The sequence below is a fragment of the Mandrillus leucophaeus genome, unplaced genomic scaffold, assembly GCF_000951045.1.
Source record: "Mandrillus leucophaeus isolate KB7577 unplaced genomic scaffold, Mleu.le_1.0 Scaffold4, whole genome shotgun sequence".
NCBI lineage: Eukaryota > Metazoa > Chordata > Mammalia > Primates > Cercopithecidae > Mandrillus > Mandrillus leucophaeus.
The window spans coordinates 8251403-8274392 of record NW_012104253.1 but is presented as its reverse complement, the minus strand read 5'-3'; the positions used below and the strand labels follow the sequence as shown (position 1 = coordinate 8274392).

General features: G+C 37.9%; 1 protein-coding gene across 1 annotated transcript in view; it reads right to left on the bottom strand.

Moving 5' to 3' along the window:
• Positions 1–523: 523 nt before the first annotated feature.
• ATG2B (autophagy related 2B) overlaps positions 524–22990 on the bottom strand; it is an 83151-nt gene continuing 60684 nt past the window's right edge. Inside the window, exons 33-42 of the mRNA XM_011991662.1 lie at positions 22018–22212; positions 20951–21052; positions 14765–14843; positions 14240–14447; positions 11299–11368; positions 10882–10964; positions 10095–10216; positions 9719–9873; positions 8940–9089; positions 524–5275 (exon numbers count right to left, since the gene is read on the bottom strand). Coding sequence (XP_011847052.1) covers positions 5045–5275; positions 8940–9089; positions 9719–9873; positions 10095–10216; positions 10882–10964; positions 11299–11368; positions 14240–14447; positions 14765–14843; positions 20951–21052; positions 22018–22212 — 1395 coding nt within the window. The 3' untranslated portion in view covers positions 524–5044. The remainder of the gene's footprint in view (positions 5276–8939; positions 9090–9718; positions 9874–10094; positions 10217–10881; positions 10965–11298; positions 11369–14239; positions 14448–14764; positions 14844–20950; positions 21053–22017; positions 22213–22990) is intronic.

The following is a 22990-nucleotide window of genomic DNA, read 5'->3' as shown; positions in this document are numbered from 1 at the left end:
AGCTGGGCATGGTGGCAGGTGCCTGTAATCCCAACTACTCAGGAGGCTGAGGCAAGAGAATCGCTTGAACCCAGGAGGCAGAGGCTGCAGTGAGCTGAGATTGCTCCATTGTACTCCAGCCTGGGCAATAAGAGCAAAACTCCATCTGAAAAAATAAATAAAATAAAAATAAGTATGTCTTTTAAATATTTCCTTCACAAGCAAAAATACTCCTCCAAATAGTTATCAGTTTTGTGAGATCAAACTAGGAGATGTGTTTGCCACCAAGTCCATATTGCAGGGACAGGATAACTAACAGAGGGACCAAAATCCAAAGCGAGGAGGGAAGAACTGTTAAAACTCCATACAGCTCAGAAATCAGTAGCAGACAGACCCGAGATCTGCGATCAGAAACATCCGGGGCATTGGCACATCATTTCCCAATCACAAGGTCTGACACATTTGTACATCCCCACCCCAAAAAGTGTTTTACACAAGTTCTGGGAACACCTCTTGGTGAAAGACAAGAGTGTTTAAAGCAAAATCCAAAGAGTAAATATTTTAATTTTTTCTTAAAGAGTATTCTTATTTTCATATTATTTAAATAGTCACATTAACATGGTACATTTCCACAAAAATATTTGTACAGCATCAGTATTCTTATTCACATCCATACTTGCCATAATTAGGAAAAATTAGGAAACTTAGCAAAGACAGTCAATACACATACGTTCTTTTACTTGCGGTGAGATAAATTCAATGTCTAAAATAAGTCTGGGTGGATCAACATAAAAGCTGAACTAGACACCCCTACCAAATTTCTCAGTGAAAAAGCAAATAGCCCTGGGTGACCAGCAAGTTATACAAACAATGCAAGACAAATCCAACTAGAAATCGGAAGCTGCCATTTCGTATACACAAAATACAAGTGAAACAGCAAAGTAAACATGTTTTTAGAGGGAAGGGCTGCTACCCGGGACATTAGAGATATAACTGAGCCAGCTGAGATGACATTTACAATCTCTTGAAATACAGCAGATGGCACTCCGGTGCTTCCTATGAAGCAACAAGCTTGGAATCGAGGGCCCAACAATTGTAGGAAAGCAAAATATACCTCTAACACCTACGTTTACCAAAAACGCTGACATTTCAAAATCTGAGTTGTTGAGACTCAAATTTCTCATCCCCAAAGAAGCCTATTATGGTAGTGTGGTGAATGCTTTTTGTACCTCAGATATGCAGGCACTATAATGGGGGGGAAAATACTTCTGAATAAAAAAAATTGGCTGACTTGCAGCTGTGCATATAATGTCTATTCAAGGAGGCAGTGTGCCTAGCATGATCCTGAAAATGTTGAGATAAAAATAAGTTGGCATTAAAGCACTATTTGTCTTATATGAAAACAGTGACTCTATCTTCCAGTAAACAAGATTTCCTGCAATGAAAAAGAAGAAATCTTTTTCCTTCATTATCTATAAACTATACAAGTAACTTCCTTTTTAACCTAAGACTCAAAAATTTATATTTGATTTTGTTCTATTTGATACCAATTGGTATGTCCAGCTGATGCATTTGCAGATACAAAAGAATATCACTTTGTGTTTGCACAGTCCCTTCCTTTCAAAGAACTTAAAGAACTTGATGGAGAAAAGAACTTGAAGGACATTCTCTCTGAAGTCTTAAGTAGGTCAAAAGTAGTGAAGGAAAACAGAAGGGGAGCGCTGGTCAGAGCCCACCATGCCCCACGGTTCTGAGGATGCGGGTGCAAGAACTCTGAAGCAAAGCAAAGCAGAGCGATCTCTCAGACGCCAAGTCACACAGCTGTTTATACATCAAAAATCTGAGTTACCGTTGAGACAATGATTAGTCAATCCTGAAACCTTTTAGTGTCATTGTGGATTCCTCACTTTAAGTCGCTGCTTTAGAATTCGGCTCCCCTGCTGTCTGCGTTCCGGTGGCAGCGGCACACGCTGCCTTTGGACGAGCAGCCTCTGCAGGGGCAGACACAGTTGTCTGGACATTTTTTGGAACTGAACAAAGACACCAAACCTACAGAACACTGTTTATAAAGGAGATGGTTAAAAAGTAATGCCCTACAAGCCAGAAATGTTTCAATCGGCTTGAAAAGTGACATACAACAGGAGCAGGAAACACTGGTTTTTAGTATGTTGTCATCTTAGGCACACTGCTACTTGGAAAGATTTTTTAAGTGAACTTTGCCTTATAAAAATATTGATAAATATATGTACTTGAGAATCCAAATTGTACCCAAACTTCATGAAAGTGAAAGTCTATTGCTATGACATCTAGAAGAAACATTGAGTTATCTAGAGGACAATGTTCAGTGGCGGGCAGACAGGAAGGGAAAATGGGGGGTTCCAAGTTAGCTCCATGCAAGAGGAAGACATGGCTGTGGCCTCAGCTGCCTGTCTACTCGTGATGTCAGGTGGTCTTAACGTGCCAGAACATTGTGGGGTCCTGCAACTTGCTGACAGATCTCGATGGAGCTGCTTACGGAACTCCATGGGGGGGCAACGGTAAGGACTCAACGTATCACTGGTGGACACGCGTGATCTACTCTCATCAGAAGCATGACACCAAACCCAACCACGCAGGCACAGTGGCAGTTCAGAAAAGCATTGCTCTGAGATCTGTGAGATCTGAGATCTAAGGTGGCCCCTGGCTGCTCCATGTGTGATGTCACCAGAGAGAGGACTCTCACTGGACAAGGCCCAGTGGTCTGAGGCTCTGTACAAAGCATGACGCCACATGCAATCATTCTCACACGCACACATGGACTAATCATCCAAAACTCCGCCTTGGGCTTTGTCGTAAAAAACCCTCTGTTTACCAGGAGGGATGCTGAGGCTTACAGGCATCAGGCGTACTGGACAAGTCATCGTTTGGTAAGCTGCAGATGTGGCAAACCACGGATTCCAGCCACACTCTTTCTGCTGTGTCATCACAACACAAACGTTTGAAAAGACACTTGTAAAAAAGAAAAAACTTAAGGACATTTAATAATGTAGAAGTGTTCAGATATAGATAAACATCTTTCCAGAATCTCAGGTAAAGAACATCTTGGCTGAACTGACAATGAATCTTTTTGAGATACAATGTTTCTGTTCCCAAAATGATTATATCAACAGCAGGCGCAGGAGGGCAGAACAAAGAAAGAACCATAGAGGTTACATTATAAAGATATATGTTTAAATGAGATTTGTAAACTTAATTTGTTTGCAACTCAGGGTGCAAAGAAGAGAATAATTATTTGTCTCCATACTGTAGTTAACTGAACTTAAGTATAAATACGGAAAGTATATTTAAAAGTTAGAGAGATTTTACAATTTTAAGTTTGATCAAGTGTTTTCCAGTTTGACTAATCATAACTGGGTTAACACACATAGCAAGCTTCCTTATTAAGGGCAAATGGAGAATGCTGGCATCTGAGTGGGGTGGTGAGAACACACCCCACAGCCAGAGGCGCCTTCCCGGTAACACAGCACGCCTTCCTGTTAGTGTGTCTCCAGGACCAGGCTCTACCCAGAACTGAATAGCAGATGGTCCCACAGTGCTTAAACAGGTGATTACGCTGTTGTCTTTTTAAGTTTTTTTGGCAGTAAAAAGGAAACTAAAATTAAAAGCTATATAACCCCATTTTTACAAATTCTAAACATTTTGATTTTTGGTTTACATTGCTTTCCTGTTTAGAAAATTTAGAGAATGAAATCGACTTAACTTCATTTTCCAAGTCCCAAATCGACATGCAGTTCTGAAATCGAAACTCAATGATATTCCCCCAACTTTAGAAAACAGGAAGTCACGTCATGCAACTGTAAACAGTGGATGTACACAAAGTTCCACCTTTTCTTTCTGCTGGATCCATCTAAAGTCAGGAATTGAGAACCATTTCCCTCTTACTCCCAGGTAATGATTTACCTGATATTAAGCAAGATCAACTTTGAGAAAGTGTTCCCAGTTATCTTGTGGTAAATCATGGTACTGCACCTAGGAATATGCTCTAAGAAAAGCAAAATATTCATGGAAGCATAAAACAATATCGCCTTTAAATAAAAATACTTTATTCACTCCTGATAGGTTATCAAAATGTACACTGTTAACCAAGTAAAAATGGTACGCTGAAATAGTTAACTAGGGCATATTTGAAGAATTTTTGTTTACTTTTAAAAGAGGAAACATCACTTCTAATCTCCTCTTCCACGCATTCCTAACAAGCTTGCACTATAGCTGCTTAAAACTGAAAATATAAACAATTACACGGGCCCCACTTCATTATAGAATGCATATTTTCCTGTACTCTTAAAGGAAGCTATTACATTTAAGTTACTTTCCTTTGCCAAAAACTTTCAGACAAGTTTACTGCTCTTTGTATTTTGTGTAACTTCGTAAATTATACAAGAAATACAGCACACAACTTGAATTAATCGAAACACACACACAGGATAAAGTGCAACACAACAGAACATGTCTGCAACATCCACCTTCTCAAACCCCCACAGAAGGATTTTCAGAGTAAATGGAAATAATGTTGTTCTCAAGTGCATGAACACTAAATTCAACAGAATAGGTTATTTTTCCACACTGATATTTATATTAAAAATCCTATTTGCTTTGCTTCCCCTGTGGCTTCTGTCTCTCATTTTCAATTAAAGTTTTGAAGCTGTGATTCTTTTGAAACCTTAAGAAAACTCACTCCACAGAGCTACACAAAGAGTGTCTTAGAAGGCGGCTTCCAATGATCTCGTTGGTAACAAGGAGAATTACAGTCATTTAACAAAAGTGAGCCTTCCACTAACTTGGCAGCAAATGCTTTAAGGAACTTTGACACCAGCCACCAAACATTTCTATAGGCAAGTATCAACTAGCCCTAAATGTCAGAAGTTTTTGGTTGCATGTTGTTTTGACATTAAATTATTTAACTAAAAAATGCTTTTGTTCCTGAGATGAGCATAATAAAATTAAACAAGCTTCCTCTGAAGCTGCCATTGGGACGCTGAGCTCCTGGTTCCACTCTCCTTATCTTCACGCTGTCAGTTCCGAGCCATCAGTCATCCCCGTGGCGCCATTTCTGTGACTCATCTTGCCGGACATCTGGCCTAATTTGGTTTCTCATGCCACCCAGCACGTTTGACGTTGCTTCTGTGGCAACAATCAGAGGTTTCACCACTGCCGGAGGAATCTGGCGCAGAACCTCGCCTACGGCACCAGTCACCCCTCTGCTCTCGTGTTCTCGAGCCGCAGTTTCATAAATGGTCTGAGCCGTGTCTGTGATTCCCTGCATAGAGGTGGGAGGTAGGAGAGAGGAGGGCAGTGAACAAACTCTGGTCGGAAAACTCTCCAAGCTATCCTGCAGTACGCACTTTTAAAGCAGGTAATCAACATTATGTTTGTAACCAGACAAAAAAAACCAAAACAAAACTGCCATGCTTTTTGATAACCCAGGATTATTTTTAATGACAGACTTCTAACTATAAGGAAAAGAGGCAATTATGATTTAGTATTTTACTGTGACACTAGCGTGTGGAAAATGTACGTAAACTAAAATTTCGCATTGGGAAGACAGAAATACGGGCTTTGCTGGTACTATTAATCACTCCAGTTAAACTTGGCAAACAAAGCTTCTTGAATACACTCACTAAAGAAATATGGTGATAGTTCCCTTTGATTCAACATAAAAACACCTAATTCTATTAAGCTCTGGGAAATTACTTAATTTGTTTTAAATTACTGGCTATGTATTAGGAAAAAAAATGGAAAATTCAATTATGATAAAAAGCTAAATAGAACATTTTATCGGATTAGCGAATTCTGAGAAAAAGCAGGAACATGTTTAATAATTCTCAACAAAACTTCAACAGCATTTTCCATCTTTCTCACAATATATAACAGTAAAATAATGATGATTGTTAAGCTTTCTTTTTGTTTACTCAGTCTCTATGCTAATAATGACTGCTAAGCTTTGAAGCTGAATATACAAACATGTAGGTCAAACCAATATGGTAAAACTTCACGTGCTTTCTGAATCTTTACCATTTATCTAACTCAGAAATCCCTAGGGAACTCAAAGCAACATTCCATTATTATTATTATTACATTATTATTATTATTATTATATTATTGTGACAGCTTCAGTGATGGGGACAGCATAAAGGAACTTTGAATTCTCCAGGGAAATCAAGGACCTTGTCCTAACCCAGAATCTAGCCATCATTTTGGCAAGTTAACAAGAGTGTCCTATCTACCCAGTACATCTGGCAAAAACATGTAATACCACAGAGCAAAAAAAAAAGATGTCTAGAAGGCCGGGTGCGGTCACTCACACCTATAATCCCAGCAATTTGGGAGGCTGAGGCAGGTGATCACGAGGTCAGGAGATCAAGGTCATCCTGGCTAACACACGTTGAAACCGTGTCTCTACTAAAAATACACAAAACTAGCTGGGCGTGGTGGTGGGTGCCTACAGTCCCAGCTACTCGGGAGGCAGAGGCAGGAGAATGGTGTGAACTCAGGAGGCAGAGCTTGCAAAGAGCCAAGATCACGCCACTGCACTCTAGCCTGGGTGACAGAGCGAGACTCCATCTCAAAAAAAAAAAAAAAGGATGTCCAGAAAAACTCAAAGAAATAATAAGTACTACTTTAAAAACTATCTAGAGAATAGCCAATGAGAAACCATGAGCACAACAAAGAAAATGTTTACAAATTGTACATTTCAGTGCACCATCTCCCTCCCGTCTCCACCAGCTCTCCTCCCTATGCCACCCGAGATAAACAGGAGTAGATGAGTACAGCACGAGGCTGACCACCACTACGTTTGCAGACAACAGAAGTAAATTCCAATCTCAGTCCTATTAGTTAGCTGTGTGACCAGTCATTTAAACAGGAAATTAAAATGTTGCCTTCCTCCTATGGTGATTGTTAGAATAATTCATCTCAAGAGCTTGACAGAGTTTGGAAGACAGTAAGTGTTCAATAAATAATTCCTGCTACCACCCTCATAAGTGCCTGGCTACCACCAAATAAAACTACGGAAGTAGGAGCTGACATACTTTTTCTGTAAGGGCCACATAGAAGGTATTTGTGGGTCATGGTCTCTGTTACTTATTTTTTTTTGTTGTTTTTCAATCCTTTAAAATTGTAAACACCACTATTATTAGCTCAAAGGCCCATACAAAAGAGGCATGGCCAGGTCTGCCCTGCAGCCTAGTCTGCCGACGTCTGATCTAAAAGATGAGCCTATTTATGAAACACAAATGGCATTTTCTCTTCATCTTTGACTTACTGACATCTAAAATGGAAAAGAAATACCAATCGCCACTTAGGAACTTTTTTTTTTAACTTTAATAGAGAATCCAGAGTAAGTCCAAACAAGCACATCCTACCATCTCAATCCACACTTATTAATCTCACCCTCCCTTCCCTCATTCTTCCTAGTGACAGCTTAGAGAAAGAGAACTACACTTTAAACCCAAATACCCAGTTCCAATCCTGGCTCCACTCCCTTTTCACTGTGGTACTTGGGGGAGGCCACTGTCTGGCGGAACCCATTTCCTCATCTGTGAATTAGAAATATCGCCTATCTCTAATGGCGATTATTATACATTTGGCACAAAGCAAGCACACATTTATTTTAAAATTAATATAGATTAAATCAGGCACCATTTCACAAGTTGCTAAATATCAAACTGCTATTACATCTTACTGCCCACTGCCCTTACTAACCCCAATGTCTGTTTCACAGATCTAATTTTAACCTATTGATAGCTGGCCCAATCCTGACATCTATAGGAGCAAGTCTGACTGGTAATTATCTCTTTATTCTCCCCAGTAAATCTTTTTTTCCAAGCTGACCATTGGTCTTACCTTTATTTATCCACTAATACATTTCTTGGGGCCCTACCTTCGTGGACTTCCTGCCGTTTGGGACCACAGAGGCTACTTTTCTCAAGTAAAAGACCGTCCTAGGCACGTCTGACTGTTGTTAGAATATGACTGAGAAAAATATCTTTCATGAAATCCTAAAACACAAATCATAAGTCAAATGACCTCAAACTCCCTTATGTCATATTAAAAAGAATGTCAAAAAGAGTATGCCAAGGAATGACCCTGACAACACCCAGAAAAAAAAAACAGAGTTCGCTGGCACAACTGTGTCAGAGAGCAAATCAGCAATGCTTAATAAATCTCAAGATTCCAACAGTTACTCCCCAGTTGCACCCTAAATAATTTATTGTACATATGAACAAAAAGACAGTTAAATGAGCACTCCCCATAGTGGTGTTTTAGGGGAAAAAATGGAAACTGAATGTTCCCCAACAGGAAAATAAATAAATTATGATATATTCATATAGTGAAATACCATAAAACTGTTGAAATTAGACCTACATGGATTAAGATTAACACGGATCTGTCTTGAAAGAAATAAGTTGCAGAATGAGACACATAACACCGTTTATGGAAACTTTTAAAACATAAACACTAGTATGTTTTGCTTATGAATACATACTTATATAATAAAACTATATAAAAACATATGTTCCATGTTCAGCATAGTGAAGGCATGGCAATAGGATCAGGGTGGGAGATTCATCTGAAAAGTTCTAGTTCTTAAGCACATCTGAAGCAAGCAGGGCAGAGCATAAATGTGTTAAACCTAGACAGTGAACACACGGCATTTGTTTCTATCACTCCGAGTGCTTCTGCAGGTGAAGAGAGAGAATCCGTCCACCCACACAATCACCAGTCTTCCTGCAAGCCTACTGGTCCCAGACTGGCCCTTTTCCATCACTTCACACAGATATGGGCACATGTTATTAGCAGCAGTTGCCATTCCGCTCCCAGGGATTTCTACAGAATAAATTTAAGCCATTAAATGCTCTTTAGGTGAAAGTTGGGAAAGCACAAAGACGGGTTCTGATGTGTCCACCCAAGTATTCAATTACCTCTTTCACAACACTGTAGGCCTTGGCCACACCTTCCCTCAGGTCTACTGGCTGGTGGGCTAACCGGTGATGAGGAAACCTTTTGGTCTTCTTGGGCTCGATAGAAAGGGTACCAGGAGACACCATATCATAAGCAGTCTCTGCAGCTGCCTGGATCATTTTGTCAAAAGGAAGAAATGAATTAGAAGAAAGTCTGAAGAATTAGGGACCAGCAGAGCACTTCCTACAGGGAGTGAGGAAGAGGAGAGGAACTCATAAGTCCTAATGAAGACGCTTCTGCATATCTGAATTCTTTACCACAAGAATTGATGACTTTTATAACAAGAACATAAAAGTATAAACTGAGAACTAACACCTGGATTGAGGTAAATTTTTAGCCCCTCCTCTGTTCACTGAGAACACTCAACATTTCCACATCAGTCTATGGAGCTTAATACTTACTAGAATGACCTTCAATACTTCTGTTTAATCTACAACGCCTTCTTCAAACTTAGCTATGATCCTTTCATACAAATATGGTGAAATAAATCCTCTGCTAACTTAATGTTTACAATTTACCTGAAACATGCAAACAAATCTGACACTGTATTCCACTGCTTTATTCTAATTATTTAACACTAAACATTTAAGCAATAAAACAAGCATGACATTAAATCATTACAAATAAAGTATCTACTCACATTTTGTATATTTTCGCAGTATTGTTTTAAAAACAAAAGGACCCAACCATTTCACAATGGCTCTTTTTGGATATAGTAAGGCAGTCTAAGGAAAGATACCTGTATGGTTTGAACCATTCTGTTTGTGAGTTCCAGAGCAGCCATTGCTGTCGAGGTACCAAAGGAAGCAGCGCCTCTCTGAAACCCTCTGACAATGCGGCCGTCCTTCCGGTACTGCTCTATTGGGAGCCAGACCAAGTCCTTTAGGCCTTGTACTAGAACAGTCAACACAAAATCAACATCAGTGCCGGAGTTCAGACCTTTCAATCATTCTAAGCCTGGCGTTTTTAACTCCTAAAACTGGAGGTAAAGTTTTGTGTGTACGAGTACATATGTGAGTTTTCTAGACTGATGGTCCTCACATAAATTCTCAAAGGGTAAGAATTACTGATCTGAAAAAATAACTTATCTTTTGATTTAAAAAAAGGAAACTCACCTAATTGTACTAGTGAATGCATAGGCCCAACACCTCCCAGGATTCCAGGCAGCTGGTTCTTCTTAATGTCATTAAGCCACTCAGTGATTGCATATGAGAATAATTTGTCAACACCTAGTAAACTAGGGCAAATGATTATTAGTATGTCAAAAGGAGAAATACATTTATAGACATAGATTAGTTTGAGGGTTTTTACTTAAAATCTACAAATTATAAGGACAAATATTACAGATGCTTCAAAAATAGCAAAACATTTTTCAAAACAAAAAGAAATATAAATCATGCATTTAACTCTAAATTTCTCTGAATTTCTCTAAATATACATATACATACACACACACACATATATATAAAATCCAATTCTAATGTGAATAATTTCTACAAGACGCAGGTAATAGTGTGTCTTCCCACTGTTCTTATTTCTTGAACATCTAAGGCTTTGGCATAGGATTAACCCAAAGTTTCTAAACTGCCAATAATTGCTACTAAGAACCACTACTACCTTGTGAACTTCCAATCTGTTCACTGAATAAGCTAATTTACAACCTTAGAAAATTATTTAAAATATCCTAAACTATAACTATTTTTTCCAAATATAACTCTTTTCAAACTACTTCTAATCCCTCAGAATAGAAATCAGTGCCTAAATCTGTAAGAGTTCTCCAAAAATGAGCTCTCTAAAATACTATAAAATTGTGTATGCTTGCTAAGAAAACTCAGTTTTTAAATTTGTTGGAAACTAACTTTGGTAACTTTACTTAAAGCTTCATAGAATAAAATCACTTACCCATGTCGATAGGAAAGCCTCTTGAGCTTTAGTTCAGAGCAGTTTAACTGAGCCAGACCAATCAAAATCCCAGCTAGCGTACCCTTCAAAATTAAAAAAGGCCAAATTAACCTGTAAATTAAGAGACTCAACATCTAAAATCATTGTTATTTTGAAAGTCAAAGCAGTAGTCATTATTGATACTAAAACAAAATATTTACAGCAAAAATATATATTTTACAATACATATGACCCAATTTATACCAAGTTTTACTCATGGTACTTGAGTATTTACATTAAAACCAATTAAATTTAAAAACCTTGCACTTCATTTCAAACATATATATAAACTATGACAAAGCAAAGTTAAAAATAAAAACAAGTTCATTAGAGAAACATAAGATAATTTTGTAGAGTATATTTGTAGAGTTTCCCAACCTGATCCATTGATACATGTTTGCCATGATAATCAAGTCGAATGGGAACTTCTGACGTGAATCTAAATTCTCTGAAGATAAAGGAAGGAGGGGAGTTATTTACATTTACAATTACTAATAGGTGAAATTAGATATACATTAATTTGTTCAATTGGAGAATAAAAACAAAACCACAAAATTAATCATGTAAATATCTTAAGAACTAAATAAGAGAGAATGTCTTTTAGCTCTATCTTTTCTTAATACAACAATTAAACAGATGTCAATCGTTCATATATGATTATATTTGCGTTTCTCACAAAAAGCTTTTCTTAGTTATGTTTGTATATCTTGTGGGAAAATAAAAATAAAAAAGAATGCAAAAATAAAATGTAATAGAAAACTTTTCTCAGTTTATGAAATAATGTACACTTACAAAAAAATTTATTCCTATATATTTTCTCAATTCATTCAAAGAACAAATTAATAAAAGCAACCCTCAAGATTAAACCAGATAGTCATTACCAAGAAATAAAAAGAGAAAGCCTAAGGAATTATTTTGACTGTCTGGTGAAGAAGTGCTAGCAATGCTGGCATGAACCCCGGGTTCATCTATGAGATGCAATTGTGGACCAGTCACTTAACCCTCTGCTGCTCAGTCTTCAGAAATTGTTAAAATGCCACCTACATTGTTAAATGTTGTGAGAATCCTTGAAACTAACGCTTCTAAGTAAACAGAATATCGACAAGCAGATACAGGGAACAGTGTGAGAATGAAATTATAATTATACAGCTGTCCCTTGGTTTCTGAAGGGGACTGCTTCCAGGGTCCTTATGGATATCAAACCCCTTGATGTTCAAGTCCCTTATATACAATGGGATAGTATTTGCATATATGCCACACATATCCTCTCACATACTCTAAATCATTTCTAGATTACTTATGATATCTAATACAACATAAATGCTGTGCAAATCATTCTTGTATTTTTAATTTGTATTATTTTTATTGTCATTTTTCATTAATATTTTGGTTGACTCTCAGATGTGGAATTCGTAGATATAGAGGGCTGGTTGTATACTGATGATACACATCTAACAAAATGATCCGGCTTCCAAAAGTTGGCTGCAAACAATGTTTGGAACTTGAAACACAGTTTTCCCACAGAATTAATGTTGGTGGTTACATCCTAAGCCATCTCACCAAAGTCCACTTCGCCCACAACAAAATGGAGATGCTGTATTTACACCAATCACTACAAGAAGTCTTGGAGCTCAGGTCACGCCCATCCCCTGAGTACTCAGCTCCATCTGGCTGTCTGGCCAGTACCCTCTCAATACTCTCCTTTCTCACTCTTTGTTTTCTCCATGGCACATATTAATAGGACAAACCATTTATTTTAATTATTTGTAATCTCAATTAAATATTTTCTCTACTTTGTTCATTTGTGCCTAGATCAAAACCTGGCATACAGTTAAAAGTGCTCAATAAACATCTGTAAAATGAATAAATGTTTGGAGGAAGGGGGCTCTCATGACATCACTAAAAACTGTACTGGATTTTCTGGATTGGGGATAAGAAGATCTGTGTTCTAGTTGTTCCTTAGCCACTAACTGTGGTCTTGAGCAAGTCAACTCATCTCTCTGGGCATTCACTTACTCATTTGTAAGGTGTGTAATTTAGACTATGGCACTGATTAGGAGCCTTTGAGAGTACAAATGAAAATCTATAAGCGATTCTCAATATTTTAAATAGTCTAATGAAAAAAATAAACATTTACTTAGGTAAGTATAGGGCTTGTGTACTTTTTAAACCTAAATATATGAGCAACCCAACTTCCTCTGGGCTAAAAAAAAAAAAAGAAAAAGGCAAAATTCTTTGCTTTCAGGCCTATGTTTACAAAAATCAAATTGGCAGTTTATAAATGTGACTAATAAAATAAGAATGCAAATTATCACTTAAGATATATGTTTTTGTAAAAATAAAAGGATCAATGTAGGCAATTAATTTTAAAAGGTCCTTCCTTTGGTGGTGGAAAGATTTAGAACCACCAGAAATCATCTATTCCAAGATCTTTCCAATTATCATATTCCATTTTTTCTACCTATTTTCATCACTATGCAAAATATTTAAAACGTGACAACCCTTCCAAGTAGTAATACTGCTGACTTTGGCCCATACCTAAAGTCTAACTTCAGAACCTAGAGAGAAAGAGAGAAATCAGGAACCTGGGATGTGTGAGAAAGCGGCACAGAAAATCAGGGAAGATGTAACTGTTCCTCATAACAAGGGGGCACTGATCTTCAATCCCTTCTCTTTCCCATAAGGCCAAGCTACCATCCCTACCATCAAGGGCTGGAAAAGAAAGAAGACGAGAAGAATGAACAGGTCTGGAGATGAGGAAACTGCAGTGTGCTGTGTTCGAGCTGGCCCAGCCACTGGGCAGCAGTCACAGCTGACGGCAGCAGCACTGGGGACCTGGGTACCCCAATAGTGCCCACTGAGCGGGGAGGGAAGGGTCAGGAAAGACACACAACGACTGGGAAGGGCTGACAGAGAAAATAGGTAGAAAATCCCCACAAAGGAAAAGACAGACAGGTATAGCCAGGTTGAGATACGTAAAGGAAAAAAAGCAAAAGGATGATATCCTATTGGTCTGGGACAAACACGCCATAACACTGCTGGAAAGAGGGGACAGAGGAGAGAAAGAAGAAAGAAGCTAGAAGAAAAGGAAATTCCTGCCAGGGAATCGAAAGAGAGATGAATTTTGAACCAGGTTACTATGTGCAAATAAGGGGGATGCAATTAGATGGAGACCACATACAGATAAATACACCAGCTGATGATTCGGCAGTGCAAAGAAAAGCTGATGGAACCTCACGATTACCAGCACACACACATCACAGAACAATCTTCAAAAGTCTAAAATAACTTCATTTGCTATTAAAACTAAACTAGTTACCTAAAAAACACAGGCTGATCCCTAAAAGATGCTTCTTCAGCAGAGAAGTTCTTCTCTTCCGTGCCATTCACCACTTCCACTGAATTGGCACTATCATTCTGGGAAGGTTGTTTTGGCCCAGGGAAAGAAATAACTAGATTTGGCTCCTTTGAGGTACTCAAATGCCTTGGCAAACTGCAGGTGACATCAGCTCCAGGAGACTTTTTAACTGAAAATGTAATGTGCACGTTTGAAAAATTAGATATGCTTCTTCTGAGCAACCATTTAAATCAAACTTGATCTAATTTGTTTTCCTACATTTTATTTAATCAAAATACGATTCTTGTTACAGAGAAAATTTGCTTTCACCTTTTAAATTATTACTTTTATATAAACAGCATTCGCAAAAATCAACAAAAATAAACACAGAACACATTTACATAAGTGGGAATAAATATTATAAGTACAGTCTCAAAAAAGCCTCATAACAATCAAAATCAATCCAAGTACTTGGTATAGCCTTTTCAAACTATACATATTTAATACCTTCTGGATCTGGAGTCATTTGAAGCTCTACTTCTGTAGAAAGACTTGTGAAGAAATCCTTCAGGAAGAACAAGGCATCCTAAAATTAAGAGATGTAATTTTAACTAAGGAAGAAAAAAAATCACCTATTTCTAAAACTATGAAACAAAGTATCTTAAACTCATATATTTTACTCATTGTTCAAATATAGCTACAGTTTACTGAATCCCTTCTCTATGCCAGTCATTATTCCTATTCTTCCCCCGACCACATACACGCACACACAGATACACACTTCCCTTTTAATTCTCATAACTCTATGAGGAAATTAATTTATAGGTATGAAAACTGAGAGACAGAAGTTAAAGATTACAAAGGTAAAAAGGACTAAATCAAAGTACATTTGAGTTTTCTTAGAAATGGAGGACTCTCACTCTTGGCACTAGCTCTCATTCTGCATTGTGGTGATAATATTACCAACAATCATGTGCTGGACATTTTTTTTTTTTTTTTTTTTGAGACAGAATCTTGCTCTGTCACCCAGGCTGGAGTGCAGTGGCGCGATCTCGGCTCACTGCAAGCTCCGCCTCCCGGGTTCATGCCATTCTCCTGCCTCAGCCTCCCGAGTAGCTGGGACTACAGGCGCCCGCCACCACGCCCGGCTAATTTTTTGCATTTTCAGTAGAGACGGGGTTTCACCGTGGGTACACTTTTAAGTGTCTTCAAAGTTTCAAATGACTTACTTCTGCTTTTATCATACATTATATTGCCTTAATACATTTCATCATTGAACATGATATTCAAAATAATCAAAATAATCCATTCAGTGTGGTCTCTCCTGAAATTACATAATTACAAACAAAAACTGCATGGCTCCATCTTCACATTGTATGTACATGCCATATTTGCCCATTATTGGCAGCTTCGTTTTGCCTATCTCACTCAAACTGACAAATATATCTTCGAGGATATATTTGTATACATGCCTAAGCCTGATCTTATTCTTTTCTTTCATTAAAAAAAAATCCTAAACTGGCTGGGTGCAGTGTTCACACCTGTAATCCCAACACTTTGGGAGGCTGAGGCAGGCAGATCATGAGGTCAGGGGTTTAAGACCGGCCTGGCCAACACAGTGAAATCCCATGTCTACTAAAAACACAAAAAATTAGCCAGGCGTGGTGGCAGGCGCCTGTAATCCCAGCTACTCAGCAGGCTGAGGCAAGAGAATCACTTGAACCTGGGAGGCAGAAGCTGCAGTGAGCAGAAATCGCACCACTGCACTCCAGCCCAGGCAATAGTGCGAGACACTGTCTCAAAAAAAAAAAACCTAAACTAACACAAAACATTAATACTGTGCCAAAATGCAATGTGAAGGGTCAAAATATGTGGTGGCACACCAATATAGTTTGACAATTCCAAAAGCTCTGTCTACTGATCACATATCTCAGAAGTACAAATGATGTAAATGAGAAGGATACTCTAAGTAACATGCATATGGGAGACTAAGCAATGGACTGCAGAGCAAGCAGGTGGTTTCGACAGTAGTGGAAATATTCTGGTTCTGAAGCAGGGTAGTGGGTTCATGAATTGTTCATTATATTGTTATGCTTTACATATATATTCATGTATGTATTTTATATAGTATTTCCACTATACGCATTTAATATATATAATTCCTATTTTACCAAAGATTACATGTTTACAGTTTAACAGCACATAGAATACTATTCTTTGGCCACTAGATGGTGATATTTTAATGCCATAAATGGTGGGACTCCATGATTACCTTCAAAAAAACCAGCAAATTTTCAAGTATCAATTTGCTCTTCAAGAAAAAAAAGGGGGGGAACCAAAGAGACAATAGTTTCTACTCATTTTTCACCACAAATGCACAAAACAACAGATAAAGAGATGCTAATCACCAGCTTTTTAAAATGTTCTCAAAATTTTTTGATTTTAGTATATATGCTAAACTCTTTACAAATCAGTAAGATCAACAACTCAATTTTATTTTATTTTATTTTACAGATGGGGGTCTCGCTCTGTCACCCAGACTGGAGTACAGTAGTGTGATCATGGCTCACTGCAGCCTCCACCTCCTGAGTTCAAGCAATCCTTCCACTTCAGCCTCCTGAGAAGCTGGGAATATAGGCAGGCACCACCATGCCTGGCTAATTTTTTTTCTATTTTTTGTAGAAACAAGATCTCACTATGTTGCCCAGGCTGATCTTGAACTTCTAGGCTCACACAATTCTCCTGCCTTGGCCTCCCAAAGTGGTGAGATTACAGGCATGAGTAACCCGCACCCAACCCAAACAACCCAATTTTAAAACTAGCAAGACACAGACACTTCACAAACATGAAAGAAAATACACAAATGGCTAATACACACATAAAAAGATGTTCAGCATCACCTGTTATCGGGGAGATTCCATTTAAAACCACAGTGTACACAAAGCATACCAGCTCAAATTTTAAAAACGACAATACCAAGTTTGGCAAGGCTATGAAGCAGCCGCAGCTCTCATGGCTATTGGTGGGAATGTGCCATGAAGCAGCCACTGTGAAGAGCTGTTTGGCAGCTTCTTAAGATAGCTCAGCATACACCTATCTTATGACCCAGAAATTCTACTCTTACATGTGTATTTATTCAACCAAGATAAAGGAAAACATATGTCCATAAAAAGACTTCTACATAAATTTCCTAACAGCTTTATTCCTGAGACCCAAAACCATGCAGCAACCTCAATGTGAACCAGCAGGTAAACAGATAAACTGTGGTATATCCACAGCGAAATCCTACTCAGCAATAAAAATGAATGTGGATACATGCTACAACATGGATGGATCTCAAAGACTTAAGGGTAAGTACAGGAAGTCAAGTACAATTCCATTTACATGAAGTTGCAGAACAGGAGACAACTAATCTATGGTGACCAAAAGATCAGTTAGTAGTCACTTTGGGATGGTGAAGATGAGCTACGAAGGGACATGAGTGGAGTCTTCAGGGTAAGGAAAATGTTCTATATCTCAACTGGGGTAGTAGCTACTCAAGTGTGTAAATCTGTGAAACCTCCACTGAACACTTAAAATTTACATATACATAGTATATGTAAATTATACCTCAATGCAATCAATTTTTTAAAACTTTAAAAACTTGTTTATGCTAAACTTTGACTGTAAAATATGTCTAGTTTGAAGATCCTATGATACATGATATTAATACTGCACTATGACTTACAGTGTTAAAAGATTTCCTTTTAATGTCACAATCAAGGAAGCAATGATGATGAAAAACACAATTGTGCAAACTGGTGCTCTGTGTTCATCCTATACAGCCTGGGTTGAGCACTTACTTATCTTATTTACTAGAATGGTCTCCCAATCCCAGTCCACAATCAGAATAAGGCTCTTGGTACCTTTACAAAAATCTTCACCTGTCTAGCTCCACTACACTCCTTAAGATTCACCTTGAATGTCACCACCTCCAGAAAGCCTTTCCTGAGCATCCCTCACCCTTCCAAACTCCCAGTCTAGGTTAAGAGCCGCCTTCTGGTCAGGCATACCATCCCATGCCTATCTGTATCACTTGTACTCAATCACAGCACATCAAAACTATCTCTTTATGTCAGTCTTCTATAAAGAGATCCTTGAAGAGAGAGATGTCTTATTCATCTTTGTATCCCCAGCATCCTAGCATAAAACCTAGGACAAGGTAGGTATTCACCAAATGGTTTTGAATGAATTGATACACTTTCCCTGCAGAGTTCCCGGCAGTACAAAACTAAAATGGACAACAGGCTAGCAGAGTCAGGAAATCTGGCCCCCTTCCTATTTTGAATCTCAAACTAGTTGTATGACCTCCATCATCCACTTATCCACCAGATGGGACTCATTCCGTCTGCAATGCTTATTGCCTGCCCTATGGGAACACTGAGCTTTGGAAGCAGTTGCACTTAACTTCAATAGCAATGCAGCTTTTTCCAAAACATGAAAGAATAATGTGTTGCTTTCATACTTCACATGATTCAATTAAGATGAGTAAGTGGGGATGTGCTTGGTTAGAAAAATAATACTCAAAGCATTATCATTCACCAACTGATTTGTTTTCACAAGAAAAAATAAACAAAAATATTTGGTTTTCTACTCAGATGACCATTTACTATTCCAAAATATGGTATAGCAATCTTAAAAGAGGCAAACTAAAAAGAATTTTTGTGTTAGGTGATATAGCTCATTAACACTTACATATTTGTAGTGTGGCTTTTTTCCTAGCTTTTATGTCTTAATGAATTATTTCTCATTCTTCCTCAGGATAGTCATAAAATTTATTTCCCTGATGGTTCTAAGATTAATAACTCCCCACTTTAAAATCATAACGCCTTATAGTTCTAAATAAGAAATTATGTTCAATATTAAATTAAAAGTCTATTAAAGAAAATTAGGGCGGGCACAGTGGCTTATGCCTATAATCCCAGCACTTTGGGAGGCCAAGGTGGGACGATTACTTGAGCCCAGGAGTTCAAGACCAGTCTGGGCAACATAATGGGACCATGTCTCTACAAAAAAATAAAAATAGAAAATTAGCTGGACATGGTGGTATGCATCTGTAATCCCAGCTATTCAGGAGTCTGAGGCGGGAGGACAGTTTGAGCCCAGGAGGTCAAGGCTACAGTGAGCCATGATCTACACTCCAGCCTGGGTGACAGAGTGAGACACTGTCGGGGGAAAAAAAAAGAAAGAAAATTGGATTTCCTAAGTTTGGTAAAGTCATGCCAGAAAGATGTATCTTACTCAAAGTCTTGTTCACACTGGCGATTTCCACAGATCAATTTTCCCACAAATATTTCATTGTATTTCCACTAGACCAATCAATATATGGATAAATTTAGTTAAAGTATGGATATCAAAATATCTTCTTTTCATAATGATAAAACATAAACCTTAAGTACTGACTGGCAAGTCTAATCTAGCTCAGAGGCTATAAGCATTAATGTAGAGCTCTGCTAAGCTTCTGTACTTCACAGTACATTTTCTCTAAGACAGTGCCTATTTTTTGTTTATAAATACTATTTTAAGCTCATTCTTGAAATACTTGTTACGTGCTTTTATTCAAGTTTTATTTAAACAACTAATGAACATTATTCAATCAGTACTATTTAAGCAAATTAATAACATCCACTCCACAAATAAATACTCTACTTTGAAACCTGAGCTCATATCAACACAATTTCTGTCAAGAGGGTTTTGTTATTTCAAAGCAGATTAGTTAAAAACTCCATTTATGTTCTGCAGTTATCATATGCTATGTTATTATTAAATAACAACAGTTAACATTACTGATCCCTAACCTAGTGTGTCAGGCACCCAGCTAATGTTTTTCACACACTGATTTATCTAAACTTCATTTTAAAAGCATTATGATACACGTATTACTACTTCTCCCATTTTATCAATGAAGGAACTAAGGCTTGGAGGTGTTAAGTAACTTACCCAAAGCCATACAACTTAGTAAAAGCTACAGAACTAAGACTGGAACCCAGGTCTGACTCCAAACCCATGCTTCTCGCTATGATATTACTGTACCTTGGCTAAGCATCCTATTTTCATACACCTTGGGAAAAAGTTTCTGGAAGAGGTACCAGCTATGTTTTAAACAGCTCTCTGGGTCAAAGCAAAGTCCAGAATTTGTTGGGATGCCTGCTAGAATATGGGAAAGTGGATTTCACTGTGCCCAATCCCAATTTTTTTTTTAGGGAAAGTCTAAATCTCTGTTGTTTCTGACTTCTTTATGTATACCAATTTACTCATTTCTCATTTTGCCCAGCACAGAAAGAATTCTCTTCCAGATGCTTCAATGAAGACAGAGCAGCATTCAATTCATCAGGGAATCCTCTAATACACTCTGAAAATATATGCATATCTGAACTGGGAGTACAGTACTTAAGGATTAGAGAACAAGAAGCAGGTATTAAGGTCTACATCACACCATGAGTAGGAGACTGGGGAATAACATCTAATGATGTTTACTCACCCACAGTTCAGATTCCAAACATCTAATGAACTTGCCCTATTCTTTATCAGAAGTTTGCTTTAAGTATGTAACCGCTATAAAAGTTCAATAATGATAAACATTGCAATTCCCTTATTCTGAACATGCAGTCTATATCTAACTGTAACAGCAGGAATCGCGCTTATGCTACAAACCTGGTCAATATTGAGGCGGAGCGGCATCAGCGACACTCTCAAGCAGCACTCCTGTGGGGACCTGCCAGATTCTGGACACACATGTAAGGCTTTCACTGTCAACTACAAGGCAAGAAAGAGAATAGCATTTTTCCACAATAATATGATGACCTTCTTCTCTTTAAAAATGAGAAAAAAAAGAAAAATTCCTATTCCTATACTGTATGAGAAAAAGAGGAATTGTTCACCCTCTTTTCTTAAAAGACTGAATCAAACATTTTTGGGTCACATGCCCCTTATCAATAATCTGATTAAAGGCTGGGCACGATGGCTCATGCTGGTAATCTCAACACTTTGGGAGGCCAAGGTGGGAGGATTACTTGAGTTCAGGAGTTCCAGACCAGCCTGTGAAACATACAAAAACCCCATCTCCACAAAAAACAAAAAATTAGCCAGGCATGGTGGTGCATGCCTGTAGTCCCAGCTACTCAGGAGGTTGAATGGGAGGAAGTTTGAGCCCAGGAGGTTGAGGCTACATTGAGCCATGATCTGCACTCCAGCCTGGGTTACGGAGTGAGACACTGTCGGGGATGGGGGGGGTGGGGGGAGGGGAAATGCTTAAAGATATAGGCTCTCTTTAGAGGAAAAATTGCAGATGGATAATATTGTACTTAGTAACAGGAGTTTACTGAAACCCTGAAGCTAACCATAGGCCCATATTCCAAAAGCAAATTCTATGAAGGACCTCCAAAGTCCTGAATGAATCATTTCTACCTTACCAAGATGTAAAGAGTGTTAGAAATCTGGAACACCTTCAGCAATACTACATATTTTGTATAGATCACTAGGGACTTCTAGTTTCCCTCAGATATCAATTTATTAGCAATTAGAGTTAATGGACCCTAGAAGTGACATACAAAATAATTTTTTAAACATAAAACTTTAAGCAATACATTCAAAAGGGATTTTCCACATTAAAATGAGAAAAGATACCTAGTAATTTTCCCTACTTTAACTCTCCTGCAGTTAGATATAATAAAAACACGTTTCCAAAACTAACATAACAAAACAATGAGGTTAACTCTTACCATGTTGGAGTGAGCTTTTCGAGGCATTTCTTTACTACAATACAGGTATAAAAATTTATTCATTTGTGATGTTGCCAAACGATCTCGAATCTCAAGATCCTGAACAATGAACACCTGCCGGGAGACTGGGTGTTCTGAGAGGCTGGAATCACAGTCAGGTTTGCATGGGGGGTAGACTTCATGCTGAAACTTCACCTTAACAGATAAGGAGAACGAATGTGGAACAATTCTTTACATTTTATTAAACTGTATTTTCTCTTTAAAATGCAAAATATCACTCATCTTTCCTTTGAATTCTACCTCAGCTTACGATTCCACCTTCAAAAAAATCAACAACATGACATTCCTTCACTTGTTCACTCTTTTATTAATCTACAGTGCTCCCTGCTTGTCCAAGGTTTTGCTTTATACAGTCTGTTACCAATGGTCAACTGAGGTCCAAAAATATTACAGTATTTTGAGACCAAGAGAAACACCTTTTACATAACTTTTATTGTAGTATACTGTTAAAACTGTTCTATTTTATGATTCATTATTGTTAATCTCTTACTGTGCCTTAGAAATTAAACTTTACCTTAGGTATGTATAAATAGGAAAAAACACAGTATACATAAAGTTCAGTACTATCTGCAGTTTCAGGCATCCACTGAGACTATTACCATGTATGCCTGTGGATAAGGGGGACTATGTGGACCCTACCATACACAGAGAAGCTTGACTAACATTTCTTATTTGACCTTGGTAAAATCTCTTATTTCCAAGGAAAATTCTCAGTAGGAATAAGACATAAAATTATTATCTTGCATACCTATGAAACTGCTTTAGAATGAATCAACAGAGGCAGGGTTCAAGTTCCAAAAGGAGGCACAGATATGATTAAATACATGGAATTGTCATCACTACAATATTGCTATGCTAACTATCCTAAAATATGACACTTGGTACAATCTCAGACAAGCTGGTAGAATTAAAT